The 15,123-nt window shown below is 45.3% G+C and overlaps 1 protein-coding gene across 2 annotated transcripts in view; it reads left to right on the top strand.

Moving 5' to 3' along the window:
• CYRIA (CYFIP related Rac1 interactor A) overlaps positions 1 to 15,123 on the top strand; it is a 73,692-nt gene that overhangs the window by 44,580 nt on the left and 13,989 nt on the right. The window contains exons 3-5 of one of the 2 annotated variants that reach the window (XM_069728118.1): positions 10,926 to 11,005; positions 14,312 to 14,433; positions 14,725 to 14,830. In XM_069728118.1, coding sequence (XP_069584219.1) covers positions 10,933 to 11,005; positions 14,312 to 14,433; positions 14,725 to 14,830 — 301 coding nt within the window. In that variant the 5' untranslated portion in view covers positions 10,926 to 10,932. Of the gene's footprint in view, positions 1 to 10,657; positions 10,738 to 10,925; positions 11,006 to 14,311; positions 14,434 to 14,724; positions 14,831 to 15,123 lie in introns of both variants that reach the window. The other variant, XM_069728119.1, reaches the window with a different exon arrangement.

Here is a 15,123-nt window from a genome sequence, read left to right as displayed (position 1 = left end):
GGAGTCACATGCTCCTTTTTATAATGGCGACTCTGCCAGCGCAGAGTGACTGTTCAGACCAAGCACAGGCGTGCAGTGTGGCCAAACATTTCAGTGCACGTGCACCTTCCCTCTTACTTGGTGTCCATCTGTCGCCATCCTCCTCTTCTTTGACAGCTCAGGCTTTGCAGGATCCTAAAGGGGGGGCAGAGATGGATTGGAAACAAGTTTGGCCACACCAGAGGTGCACCGAGCGCCTGTGCTTCACCAGTGGTGGCGCTGCAGGGGAAGCTGACACTTGCTGCTGGGTTAGATTGGACCCTTGTAGAGCGTCGATCATGGCGATCTGTAGTAACACACAGCAGTAAGTGTTTAATTTCCCTGCAGCGCCACCACTGGGGAAAATGGGTATTGCACATTATCAATGAGTGATCCTTCAGTGGAATAAATCAGATCTGGATAAAAGATGAGTCCTAAACCAGAGGACCCCCTTGATGGTGCCCCCGATATTCACCGACTACTGTGGGAATGTAACTGTACATGGCTTCTGTTCACACACACACACACACACACACACACACACACACACACACACACACACACACACACACACACACACACACGTGCCGTTTGTCAGCATCTCTGCTCTCTGGCCCTTGGAAATGTCCTGCTCCAATACTGCATATGGGTAGGGTTTGGTTCTGAGGGTCAGTTAAGGAAAAAAATATATTTTCCCATTTTCCAGGTAGAGCACAGACGGGCTGAGGGAGGTATAGTAGTCCATTCTTTACTACCCTGCAGAAAAAAACTCATTAAATGTATATTGATCCTACTCTGGATTCAGAGTTGACCTTTTTATTGTGACTGTAAAATGGATTTGCGCCCAGCAGGGCACGCCTGCCCTGAGGAAGGCGTAAAGTGGACGGGGCGTAATAGCAGGGTGATATCAGATGGAGCTCCTAAATTATCAATGGCCTTTACGATTTCATATCCACTATGTAGAGGTTTTCTTAGCTTGGATTCAGACCCGGGTTCCCCAGTTCTGTGAGAAGAGCGTGCCAACCAGCGAGACACATTGCTGCCCCATGTGCCCGGCTGCCAGGGGCGGCTACAGGAAGATGCTGGAGCCTTATTCTGATTTTTAGGCAGTTTGCTCCACCTGGTGGACACATTGTGGAATGGCATGTGAAGTAGATTGCACACAATGGCCTGCCCGCTTCTGATGGCTTCTCTCCAAACACGATACATGGATGCACTGATGGAGAGGGGTCTCATGAGCAGTGCCCCTTATATTAGCTGGGGGTCCAACCTCGGTGATCCCATTTTACAATGGGGAGTGATGGGCAACAAATGGAAATTTGCTAAGCAGTTTAGTGGAAATCCCCCTTAAGAGCGTTTTCTTCACAGTCCTCAGGGTGTGAGGTGAAGGGTGTTAAAAAATTAAAAAAATTAAAAAAAACCTCTACTTTTCCCGCAGACCAGCATTGATACCTTGCTTTTGTCCCTGTGTGTCTCGACTGGCAACACGTGATGGCGTTTGTGGAAGTGCAGCAGCCGTCAGAAAGTCATGTATAGGTTTCATAAAACTCATGGCTGCTGTTTTCCTTTAAAAAAAAAAAAAAAAAGTACTTAAGTCACCCTCCCTGGGTCCAGCGCTGAGTCTCCGACGCTGCTCCTGATGTGTGTAATTGTCTGCAGCGCTGATGTCACATCAACGCTGCAGCCAATTGGTGAGCCACTGAACTCGCTGATTGGTTGCAGCACTGTTGAAGGGGGAAGTGTTGGTGCTGGACCGAGGTAGGGTGAGGGAGCGAAGTTTGTAGCTTTTTTTTTTTTTTTTATAATGTATTGCAACTCAGGGGACAGGGTTTTTAAAAAATGATAAAAACTCAAAGGAAACACCTTTAACTTTATGCAGGCCATTGATGAGAGGTTGTCCTGCGGTGGAGAACCCTTTAAAGGTTCAGCGTGGCATTTTGATGTTCTAGAATAGAATACTAAGTAGCGCTCGGTCATTCTTTTGTTCATCCATGCACCAGTATCGCAATGTTCGCCAGTGATGGCAGGCACAGATTTGCACCGTCCTTTATGGTAACTTTATCTGTCCTTGGCAGATCCGGCCCCTGCTGCAGAATCGCCATCCTGTTGACTTGGAAAGTGTCGCAGAAAGCAAAAAAAAAAACTCCCAAGAAATTCCACATTTTTTTCACTAATTATGCACCACTTCCTCTACCAAACAGCAGGGGGCAGCGGATGACTGCAGATGATGCTCATGCTCTTCTGTGAGCGTCTCCTTCTCAGGAAATCCAGCGAGTAGCATTGCCGGGTCGTCATAACAGCTGCACAATGTCCGCCTATGTGTGCGCTTAGCTTTGCCTCTTTTCCGGGACAATGCCTCACTTCATACAATAACTCGCTTTGTACTTGGCTTCTCTCTATTGTTCATTATGGAGTATTTCAAATTTGCTTCTTTCTAAACGTAATGCCTTTATTTACCTCCTTTTTTTGGCTTTTCAGGATGTAACCCTTTTAACCTTATCTTTACCATTTTTGGTTGTGGCTTATGGAATTGCACTATGAGCAGTTTAAAGGGAATCTGTCATTAGATGTCCTCCTTTGCTAACTAATTTGCATCTTAACAATCTGTCACTTACACCACATGGGCTTCCAAAAATGACTTTCCTTCCTATTTGCTAATGAGCAGCTAGAGGTCCAGTGGGCGTGTGCAGAGCACCTCGGCGCCATTTGTGAGTCTGAGGACCCAGCCCATGCTTTCTGATTTGTGACTGGTGTCTCATGTATGCATCTTCACGCTTAAGCAGAGAATGGGCTAGGTTGTCAGGTTTTTGGTATGGTCACCATATAGGGCCAGTTTAGTTTTGAACGTCTTGGTAAAATAATGCATAACAAAATTCACGTTTGTGGTTAAGTCTCACTCAGCAGAACCTCAGATGGGACCTTTCCAACTAATAAACTTTCAAGATGAAGAGACTTCATCAACATCAAAAATAACTGAAAAAAATCAAGATTGTTGATTTTAGCAAATAGATTCTGTATGTGCTGTGCCCAGGGGAATCTAAGGCTGTGATTACGAAGAGGTGGGGGTGATAACATGAAGAAAAGCTCCTGTACCATCCTGAATTGTGTTTGTCTATGACAGAGGAGGGGGTGATGACATGAAGAAAAGCTCCTGTACCATCCTGACCTGTCTCCATGGCAGAGGAGGGAGCGATGACATGAAGAAAAGCTTCTGTACCATTCTGACCTCTGTGTCTCGATGGCAGAGGAGGGAGCGATGACATGAAGAAAAGCTCCTGTACCATCCTGGCCTGTGTCTCCATGGCAGAGGAGGGAGTAATGACATGAAGAAAAGCTCCTGTACCATCCTGACCTGTGTCTCCATGGCAGAGGAGGGGGTGATGACATGAAGAAAAGCTCCTGTACCATCCTGACCTGTGTCTCCATGGCAGAGGAGGAAGCGATGACATGAAGAAAAGCTTCTGTACCATTCTGACGTGACGTGTGTCTCCATGGCAGAGGAGGAGATGATGACATGAAGAAAAGCTCCTGTACCATCCAGACCTGTGTGTCTCCATGACAGAGGAGGGAGCGATGACATGAAGAAAAGCTCCTGTATCATCCTGACCTGTGTGTCTCCATGGCAGAGGAGGAGATGATGACATGAAGAAAAGCTCCTGTACCATCCTGACCTGTGTGTCTCCATGGCAGAGGAGGAGATGATGACATGAAGAAAAGCTCCTGTATCATCCTGACGTGTGTCTCCATGGCAGAGGAGGGAGCGATGACATGAAGAAAAGCTTCTGTACCATCCTGACGTGACGTGTGTCTCCATGGCAGAGGAGGGAGCGATGACATGAAGAAAAGCTCCTGTACCATCCTGACCTGTGTCTCCATGGAAGAGGAGGGAGCGATGACATGAAGAAAAGCTTCTGTACCATCCTGACGTGACGTGTGTCTCCATGGCAGAGGAGGAGATGATGGCATGAAGAAAAGCTCCTGTACCATCCTGACCTGTGTGTCTCCATGGCAGAGGAGGGAGCGATGACATGAAGAAAAGCTTCTGTACCATCCTGACCTGTGTGTCTCCATGGAAGAGGAGGGAGCGATGACATGAAGAAAAGCTTCTGTACCATCCTGACGTGACGTGTGTCGCCATGGCAGAGGAGGAGATGATGACATGAAGAAAAGCTCCTGTACCATCCTGACCTGTGTGTCTCCATGGCAGAGGAGGGAGCGATGACATGAATAAAAGCTTCTGTACCATCCTGACCTGTGTGTCTCCCTGGCAGTGAAAGAGCATTTTTAATACTAATGATGCATTTTAGACTAATAGATAAAAGGCAAATGATCTTTTGTAGGATGGCTTAACATGCCGGCAGTCACAGAATACCGTTTCATTCATTGGGTGACTGGATGGTTTAAGATGGTAAAAAAAAAAAAAAAAAAATTCTCGGCAGCACATAGCCGCCCAGTGTTGACACATTATGTGCTGCTGATAATATAATATTGTTTGGCAAATATAGACGAGTCAGTAAATAAGTGTGTCGCTAATACATTTTTCTTTAATAATATTTATGTATGTGTATGAAAACCTGCTGCTCGTACACAATTGTGGGAACACGCTCAGCCCTAAAAGCCCATGAGTAGTGAAGGATGTTCGGGTCCGTCTGGCTTGGCCGAACATTTAAAACATATAGAAAAAATGTTCGGTTTGGGCGCCAGAGCGGTTCCCGATCCTGGACACCATTTAAATGAATTGGGGGCCAAAACATCCTGTTTTTCCCATACTGTCATCTCAAGAAGCACCAGCTCTGATCGGTGGTAAGGTCTTTAAAAAGGTTACCGCTGGTCACAGATGTCGGCTGATGAGAGAGTACTACTTTGGCTGATGGCAGTGAAAGCAGGCGTACGCTGATGAGTATTCACCAGTTTTTGCTAACCAGCGCAGTTAAAGCTGACAGCTGCGGGCTGCAACTCCCAGCTTTCAGCCTTATGTTGGCTGGCTAGCAAAAATAGAGCAGTCCCATGCCATATTTTTGAATTCTTTAATTTTTTTTTTTTTTTAATTCGGCACGGAGCCCCCTCCCATTTTTGACAACCAGCCAACATAAGGCTGACAGCTGGGAGCTGGTATTCTCAGACTGGGAAGTGGCCATGGATATTGGCCCTCCCCAGCCTAAAAATAACTCGTGTTCCTCATCTGTCCGATGACAATCTGTGTGTCCCGCGAAGATCCCAACTCTTCTACATCTGGATGGCATGGCTGAGTGCCGGCATGGCTGAGTGCCGGCATGGCTGAGTGCCGGCATGGCTGAGTGCCGGCATGGCTGAGTGCCGGCATGGCTGAGTGCCGGCATGGCTGAGTGCCGGCATGGCTGAGTGCCGGCATGGCTGAGTGCCGGCATGGAGTCACTGCTATGCGCTGACTTCAAAAGGTGCTCTTAAAGGGGTGGTCTGGTGACAACTTAGATTGGCAGGACGGGGACATTTTAGGTGCTTCGTTGCGACACGTTCCTCCCTGTTGACGCTCTACCAACGCTTCATTCTCCATGGAGCTGGCAAAAAAAGCTCTGCAGCCTCACAGAGCATGAGTGGATCGACGATGACATATAGGTCTATTCTAAATCAAATAAGTGCCCTGTTTTTCTGATCGTTGCGGGTTCCAATGTCAAATTATCACCTTCCCCTTGGATAAGGGGATAGGACAACCTCTTTAAATGGTGGGGGTCCCAGCGATCAGAACCCCACAAATTTGTGCATTGTATTGCCTATTTTGTGGGTACGTGATAATCGCTCGGTGTGAAAGGACTCCTTTTTAAATACCACACCAGCTGAGCCAGCAGAATACTGGGACATTTCTGAACTGCAGAATTATGAATGCAGCTCTGGAGTACCACATAACGCAGCTTGGTGCATCATAAGTAATCCAATATATTTGTAAAATGGTCTGAACAGAAGGACGTTCCCTTTTAAGTGTAACTCTATTCCTGCCTTTTAATACTTCATATGTAGCGTAACCCGGGCAGGCATATAGTCGTGTGCGCTGCGGTCAGCGCCGTCCTGCTTTTTATATAGTTGGTCACTGATGGGAAAGAAGAAGAAATGTCTGAGGATTAGTTTTTCCTGACTACTGGTCACCGTCCCGGCCTCATACCCGCGGGCACATTATCCTCCATGAAGTGTGACGCGGTTTCGCCTGGAAGCCACAGTCTCCAGCTCCTGTCTGCACAGTAATGTGGCCGCCATTATTCCATTTACAGCAGCCCGGCCTTTACTAAACAAACTCACGCCCTTAATTCACATGGCTGGGGCTTAATCACATCAGCAGCGAGCCCCCCGGGGGGATCCTGCGCTCCGGAGTAAGTAAACAAATCCTCCGCACCACCTTCCCCATTCAGATAAGGTTACACATTGCGGGCCTTTATTCACCGAAAATAAAAACAAGCTTTCCTGCCGCAGACAAGCGGCGGCCCTTTTTCCTTTTCATGGTGGCACAAGCCGGGGGACATTTACGGGACCGCAGCATTCGTCGAAAACAAACACAACCTCGCATACGCTCGGACGCCTTCTCATCGCTGGAAGTTCTGGTGGATTTTTATTCGAGAAGGCTGGAAGTATCCGAGTTACCGGAGAGTAACATTTTGTTTTCTCCTGATTGGTACAGGCGCCATTTATTAAAAGAATAAGTGGTCAACCGAATTATAGGATTGTCATATGTCCTATTTTTTATATACATATATATTTTTTTTTTTTTTGCAAAAATTCCTTTTCATGGGAGAGTCTGCTGCTACCACTGAAAATGACAACTGGCTGCAGCAGGAGCCTCCCCCCTCTGCCCTATTTGTAGTAGGACAAAGTATCGCTCCCTTGGTTAAAGGGTTATCCGCATGATCAAAAGTTATCCCCTTTTGCTTAGAGGATGGGGCTGTAGAACACGGAAATTTTGACCTCTGCTTTATCCTTTGCCTCATCGTTGTGAGTGGCTGCTGTAACCACGCCCTAGCTGTGCACTTTGACAGCTCGCTCTGCAGCACAGCTGTCAGTACAGTGCCAGGGTGTGCTTACATCCGCAGCTCACTATGTACTGAGCTGCGTCTGCAGGCGCACCTCTGACTGAAAGCCGGCAGCTCCAGCAGGAATAACATTTATTTTCTCCCTGTAGCTGCTGCGCTTTCAGTGAGGCAGCAGGGCAGGATTGACATGCTATTAACCTGTAGATTGACCTTTATTTCTGAAGCATAATCAAGAGGAAAATGATCCAGCACTCCTTGTAGTGTGGAAGAAAACGATCTTTAATGGTGCAATCCAGAAAAATAACGTTTCAGTCTCCATTGGACCTTTATCGGAGGGATTACCTTCTAGAAGGACAAGAGCGTGCTGATGAAGCGCTGTGTGAGACGGCCATTTCTCAGATGCCCCAGGGAGCAGCGCTGTCATTACAGGTTATTGATATTTGGGGGCAGGACTGGGGCCTTTTTAATTGCTGTTCCCACCACATTTACAAGACATTCATGGCATATATGGAGATGGCAATACCCTCGTGAAAGGCTACGCACTCTTTAAACGTGGGTAAAATTCAGGGCTGTGGAGTCGGTGTCCTGGAAATTGAAGAGTCTGAGTCAGAGGTTTGGCTTACCGACTCCACAGCCCTGGTAAAATTATATTTACATGGTAGGTGGTACTGCCCCGATTTTTGCTTTTTACATACTGAATGCAAGTGCTTACTTTTGCTTTATAAGATTATTCTAAGTTTGTCTGCAGCCTGATCTAAACTTCCTTTTTTTTCTCTTGTGGGAGTGTTTCTTCCTGTAATATAGGCTGGATGTGAGTTTTGTATATCCAGGGTGCTGTCTTCATTGGCTCATGCATCAGCACAGCTTCTATCCTGCGCTACCTTTCCTCTTCGTGTGCTCTCATAATTATTTACAGCCTGTTTTCTCTGCCACCTCTGAGACTGTATATGCTTTCTCCTCTATCCAATGAAAATCTATGTACTACCCTCCCCACTATCTCTCGAACGTTCAGAGAATGGAGGAGGAGTCAAAGACCTGTCATGAGCTCTGGCAGATTTGTATCTTTTTTTGCTGATGTCTCGGTAGGGGTTGTTCGGATTTGGGACTCAAGTCTGCCATCACTCTGACAGCAGATTTGTGAACCCTTAAAGCACACGCAATGCGCGTTGTCAGGACCCTCCAGGAGCAGGAGGGCACGTGACCACAAGTATGCGATATGTTGTCACATGCCGACTAGACGTGAGCGGCCTTACTCAACACAAGTGAACAGAGCAAGGCCGGAGACGTCTAGTCAGAATGTGTCAGGAAGTATGCAACCCGCAGTCTTGCAGTCACCAGAGATTCCTAACAGCATGCACCATGTGCGCTGTGAGGAATCGCAAGTCTGCAGTCACATAGAGTGACTGCAGGCTTAAGCCCCAAGGCTGAACAACCCCTTTAATGGGATAAAAAAAAAATTGTACCGTAATGAAGTTTTATAAGGGTTCTTAATTTTACATTTATGAAAAAAAGAATAAAAAAAAATAGTGTGAAGGTTCACATGGCCTATAAGAATAATGTGTAATGTCTGATATTTCGGCAGCCGAAGGATCATATGGATGCTGGATTACAGAATGGCTGTTTTTAGTTTTAACCTAAAATGATTGTATTTCTTTTTGTTGTGTGTGGACAGAAGGTGCAGCCGCGCAGGCACAGTACTGAATGATTTCCAAGATCAGTACAAGCAGATGAAGGAAGCACGAAGTCTGTAAAGAAGCACTCCTTCTCCTCCATCAAAGTTTTTATCCTTTTAATGTATTGCAATCATCATGTTATGTAATGTTGGTATATTTGTGCAAGATTTGTGTCCTAATATTTTGTGTACTGCTGTTTGTATTGCTGCTGTAATACCGTAATTTCCCCCGGGATCAATAAAGTGTATCGTATCATATCGTATACAGCACTGGGTATTTTCAATTGCTCATTTTGTCTTTCTACCCAGCTAATTCTTCTCTTTCCCATTGGGTCTGACATCACGTGATTAAAAACTGACGAGCTGAATCCTTCTAAGCTCTATGTAGGAACAGGAGATCAATTTTCTCTGAATGAGTCATCAGTCACTGCAAAGTCATAGAAGGGACCTCCAGGGTCATCGTGCCCAACCCCCTGCTCAATGCAGGACTCACTAAACCATCCCAGACAGATATCTGTCCAGCCTCTGTTTGAGGACTTCCAGTGAAGGAGAACTCACCACCTCTCGTGGCAGCCTGTTCATCTCATTGATCACCCTCACTGTCAAAAGGTTTTTTTCTAATATCTAATCTGTGTCTCCTGCCATTCAGTTTCATCCCATTGCTTCTAGTCTTTCCTTGTGCAAATGAGAATAATGATGATCCCTCTACACTGTGACAGCCCTTCAGATATTTGTAGGCCGCTATTAAGTCTCCTCTTAGCCTTTTTTGCAAGCTAAACATTCCCAGATCCTAGAACTGGTTGCCTTTTTTTTGCTGCTGCTGCTGCATCACACTGACTCATGTGCAGTCTGTGATCTATTAGTATACCCAAGTCTCTTTCACACGTGCTGTTGCTTAGTTCTAATCTTCCCATTCTGTAGATGTAATTTTTGTTTTTCTTGCCCATATGTAGAATCTTGCATTTCTCCCTGGTAAATACCATTCTATTAGTCGCTGCCCATTGTTCAAGCTTATTTAGATCCTTCTGAATCCTTTCTCTGCCTTCTCTAGTGTTAGCTATCCCTCCTAGCTTTGCATTGTCTGCAAGTTGGATCAGTTTACCTTCAGTTCCATTATCTAGATCATTTATAAAAATGTTGAACAGTACTGGGGCCAGGACAGAGCCTTGTGGTACCCCACTTAAAACACTCTTCCAATTGGATGTGCATCCATTTACTACCACTTTTTGAGTACGATCACTGATAGGTCGGGAGGACCTGGTGGGAGGGACGAGCGGAGCAGCTGGGTGAGGAGGTGAAGAAGGGAATGATAAATGCAGGGAAAAAGAGACTCCCTTTTTCTACATAGAGCAGAGAAAAGAGAACAATTAGCTGGGTAGAAAGGCAAAATGAGCAATTGTAAGTACACAGTGCTGTATAATATGATGACTGCAATATATTAAGAAGATAAAAACTTAGAGGAGGAGGAGGACTTTTGTATAGTTTAAGGGGAACTACTGAAATCCACAAAGTGGGAACCTTCGTTAAAGGGTTGTCTCCTCAAAGACCGGGAAGGCTTATCCCTAGGATGCTCCGCCAGTGTCCAATCTAGTGGGGCATCTCTTGAAAGAAGTGAGTGTCATACCCTCTAGTCTCCTTTTGGCGTGACTCTGCTTTCTTCCAGCCGGTGGCCTCCTGTTCGGTACTTCTATGTAATGGTCGTCCGTGTGGTTGAGCAGAGGAGGGTGAATTGAGGAGATCATGTGGTTCCCAGCCGCTCTGCCTCTTCATTCTATTGCACAGAGGTGGCAGACTACTCAGACCCGTGGCATAGCCTAGGGATAGGCCTCAAATATCTTCTCGGAAGACAACCCCTTTAACTTGACATATTTTGTTTATTTTATTTTTTTAAAGGGCACATATTGTTTCATCTGCTGATTGCCATTAACCCCTGCATTGATGATTGTGTACTGTTCTGTATTATATCCACCAGGTTTGCTGGGATGGGTAATCTTCTTAAAGTGCTAACAAGGGAAATAGAAAATTATCCACATTTTTTCCTGGATTTTGAAAGTAAGTTTTCTACTAAAATGTCTGTGTCGCGAGACAATCGGTGACCACCCTCTCCTCTTCTTTAGCTGATGAGCCTGAGCCCACCACTTCTGCACCGGAGGCGCCGTCTGCTCGCATGTTTCTTTATATCTCACACACTTAGCACCTCTTTCCTTTTTTTTCTCTCTTTTTTTATTTCCTTTTTCCAGGAGCCAAATGGGAAATCTTTTAAAAGTTCTTACATGCACAGAGCTTGATCAGGGGCCAAACTTTTTCCTTGACTTTGAAAGTGAGCACTCCTCTAGCTATTGGCGGTGATGATTTCTCTACTAACGCTGTTGCATGCTTTCTGAAGATTTGCAAACAATCTAGATGGGAATATCCTTAAAAACAAAAATTCTATATAGAGTGCGTTATTACCATCTGATGGGTCCGAGAATCTGGCCGCCTTCACCCCATTTTTCCTCTTTTTTTTTAAAGGGAAAGTGTACGTTTCTGTGAGTCGAGGTACTTCTGCAACTTTAAGGGGTCATTCCTTGTAAAACTCAGCACTATTGCGATTTACTGCTTATAAAAATGTGCAGCCGTTTGTGAAATAGTAACACTTTTTTTTTGTTTACAGTTCGTTGTCTAGGAGACCGACCGCCGCTGCTGTTCAGCTTGTAAGCGCTGCAGTTGGTTGGGATTAGTAAGTAACCGCGATCCTGGCCAGCTTCAAAACAGTGCTTACAAGCTCAATTTAAGCGCTGCATTTTTTTTTACTGTCTAGCATCGGTGGTCGGTCTCCAAGGCGATGAGCTGTAAACAAGTGGTAACATCTCAAGAACGGCTGAAAATTTTAATAAGCAGAAAATTTTTGTATTGGATATCCAAAAATTGGCAAACAAGCATGGCTATGCCACAAGGGTCATAGATGGGATTAAAGCCATGGTAAAGTGCACCAGACCCTTTGGGACGGCTTGGGATTTGGTACATGTCCTTTAGAGACGACACATTCCTGGAGGGTCCCCTCTTAAGACATTGCAGTCTTTGTACGGTGGTGACAGTCATTGGAAACCGTTTTTTGAGGCCCAGATTGACCATGGGGAAGGCATAGCCCTGGTGGTTCATCCCATGGCCAAGTTTTGCAGGAGCAGGATTGTTATGGCCCTGAGCATGTGCACCGGGGTAGACTCCTGGTTATTCTCTCGTTATTGGGACGATTCCCCATGATGCATAGCTGGTGCCCAAATTTCTAAGTTGTTGCAAATCTTTTTTTTTTTTGCATGTGGATCTTTTCTTGTGTTGGTCTATTAACCATTTTCTTGTTTTCTCAAGTTTCTGGAGGTATGAGTATAGTCTGACACCAGGTTTTGGGCTGTGTACTGCTGCAGGGTGCTCGATCGGTCAGTTCAGGTTCTGGGAGCATGCACTGACGGATGCCACTGTATAGTTGCATGCATCGGCCATTTTTGGGGGTCAGTAACTGGCCTACGCCTCTGATCAGTGTGTGCTTCGGGAGCACGTCCACCGCCAGCGCAGATCATGTTCGTGTGCTGAGATGCAACCAGAGCCTGAAGAAGACCCTATCGGGTGTCCTGACTTGTCTGTTTAGTACATACCTGCATTTCCTATGAAACCGAAATTCTGCGAGAGCTTTCTCGGAACTCTGTTGCGGAATTCCTCTGATATACCGCCTGGAAACATTTTAATTGATTGACAAAAGGGCGTCACCATTCCAACCCACATAGAGACTTTAGGGACACACGTTGTCCAGAGGAATGGGGCGCGTCCGGCTGTCGGTATACAGACGGGTGCAGAGGAGTGGCACATGTGTAGTGAAAAAATAACCGACTGGGTAAAGTCAGAATTGCTACTCATCTGAACAAAAACTTTTTGGACTGGACTAAGTGAATTTTTGTGTTTTGCCAGTGACTGTCCTGCATGTCGTCCTCACTAACCTGCATGTCTAACTGGCTTGCATGGCATGTGTATGGAATTATTGATACCTTTTTTTTCTGCCTTTTTCATTTACCCTGTTCACCAAATCTGAGATCTGCTTTTCCATAAATGTATGATCTGTCTGTTCATTTTTGAAATGTGCTTATTTCTTTATGAAATGTTGATATTCTGTCCATTTATATTTTTTATTGTATGCCTAATGAATTAATATATATAAAAAAAAATTTCTTTACTAAAATGAAAATGTTAGACCTTGTGTCTTCTACAGCCTCTATGCATCAGAGTACATGGCTGTCTGCAGAATCAGAGATCTGTCAGTGAACCAGTGTAATTAACTCTTTTCTCTCTCTCCTCCTGAATCATCTGTTTTTAAAACCTATCACTGATTCACTGGTAACTCATTCTGCAGTATCCTATGTACGGTGATTCATAGAGGCTGTAGGAACCAAACTGTACAACGCTTTGGAGCAAACACTATTAGAAATTATTTTTTTTTTAGCTAAAAATACATGCATTTAAAGGGAATCTGTCACTAGGTTTTTGCTACTTCATGAGCGAAACCTAGTGTAGAGATAGATACCTTGGTGGCAGTGATGTGTCTCTTTACTGGGAGCAGCATTTCTCATACAATCGGTGTTTTCTCTGCAGTAGATGTAGCAGAGGCGTTTGGCAGCTTTCTGTGTACTTTCTATATTGACAGTAAGCCACAAATTAGTGGTGGGGACATGGTTGGACCAGGAGAACATGGTCAGCTAGTCCGGGCACTGATAATCTCCTGCTGATAAAACACTCACTGTATTTAAACAGCACATAGACTAGTAAGTGACACTTTGCTGAAATGAGTCTCTGCCCCTGTATCTTACTGCCCTCATATTACATAATCAACAGCTTCCAATAATTTCCTCTAATAAGTGTCCATATCTTTTTTAAATGGTATTTTAGGCAGACTTTGCGCACACATTTACAACCAGATGTATTCCATCATCTGTTCAGCACCATGGAGGCAATGATTTTGTTAGTTACCCTAGGGCAACTTGAAAATTAGATTATTGGGGGGGTCCTTAAGTCCTTCACGCATATTCCTCCCCACCCCCATAGGGACAGATTGCCTTTTCAACAGTCCCACAGTTTTATCACCACTTGCGCCACTCTTGACTAGTGGCCCTGCCTGGTACTGCGGCTTATTCTGAGAAGAGCGGCATTGTTTCTTGCAGGAAGTGGGGGGGAATAAGAAGCTTCTTTCTATCTCAGCCCCCAACAGAATGTGCCCATGTAATACATAGACGTTGGATGTGTTCCTGCTTTTAGCTGTGATTTGGGGTAATTTTGCACCATGAATGGAGGCACAGAGCAGCGCTGTATCGGAGGGGCCATTAGACACGTACTGTGTGACCAGGGCGTTACCGGCAGCCGTGATGGATTGTGCTGGGAGCCGGCCGTCCCGGGGTACATTACAGCTCCTGGCAGTGAGGCGTCCTCGTCAGAAAGCCCGAGTTGTTCCCAGCCAAATATTCCCAGAAAATACAAATACTGTGTTTCACTCCTGGGCCCAGACTGTCGTAGCAGGGACCGCCGAGCCCCCGGAGGGGATCAGATCAGACTGGCCGCACATGTACTATATGGGGATGCTAATCTTCTTGTATCCGTGTTGTAGATGCTCAGCCTACGGACTGCGAGCGGGAAGTGTGGAACCAAGTGAACGCCGTGCTGCAGGAGTCTGAGAGCATCCTGTCAGATCTGCAAGCGTACAAGGGCGCCGGACAAGAGATACGAGATGTATGGGCCTCGCCTTGCCTTAGCCTAAAATCGAAAAAAAATATCTAAATATATTTTTGTTATAACTTCAAGTTTTACATAATTTATGGACAATTATAATGCCTTTACAAAATTTGGGCCAAGAGCAAAAATCTACTTTTTGAACCCAGCAGTAAAAAAAGTTGTAGTAATCCCTAAAAGAAAAAAAAAAATAATAAAAAATAAATACCCTAATCGTAAAAGGGTTAAAGTTCCAGGAATTGTCCATCTAGATCCAACGTGTCTTCACATGGAGATTCCCGTCTCTTTCAGGCCATCCAAAATCCGAACGACATCCATCTTCAAGAAAAAGCCTGGAACTCGGTCTGCCCCCTCGTCGTGCGACTCAAACGGTTTTACGAATTTTCCCTAAGACTTGGTAAGTTGTGTGTTCAGTCCTCCACGCACCGACGGAGAAATGTCGCCATGTACTATAAGTAAAGGTTGTGTTTTCTGACCCGTAAAGTCTCATTACATTCATATAAAACATTCAGCTTTTAGAAGATTTGCCTTTTTTTTTCTTTCTTTTTTTTTCGTTCCAATTTTAACCCTTTTCCCAAAGTACCAGAATAGCGGAAGGAGATGCGGCCGTCCTGCTATGAACTTCCCATCTTAGGCCTCCCCCTGTATAGGGCTATGTGGCCATATTTGTGATGATGGCCACGTATTGTA

The sequence above is a fragment of the Ranitomeya imitator genome, chromosome 5 (assembly GCF_032444005.1).
Source record: "Ranitomeya imitator isolate aRanImi1 chromosome 5, aRanImi1.pri, whole genome shotgun sequence".
Lineage (NCBI taxonomy): Eukaryota > Metazoa > Chordata > Amphibia > Anura > Dendrobatidae > Ranitomeya > Ranitomeya imitator.
Note: the sequence above shows the minus strand (reverse complement) of the source record. Positions and strands in the feature narration are given on the sequence as shown.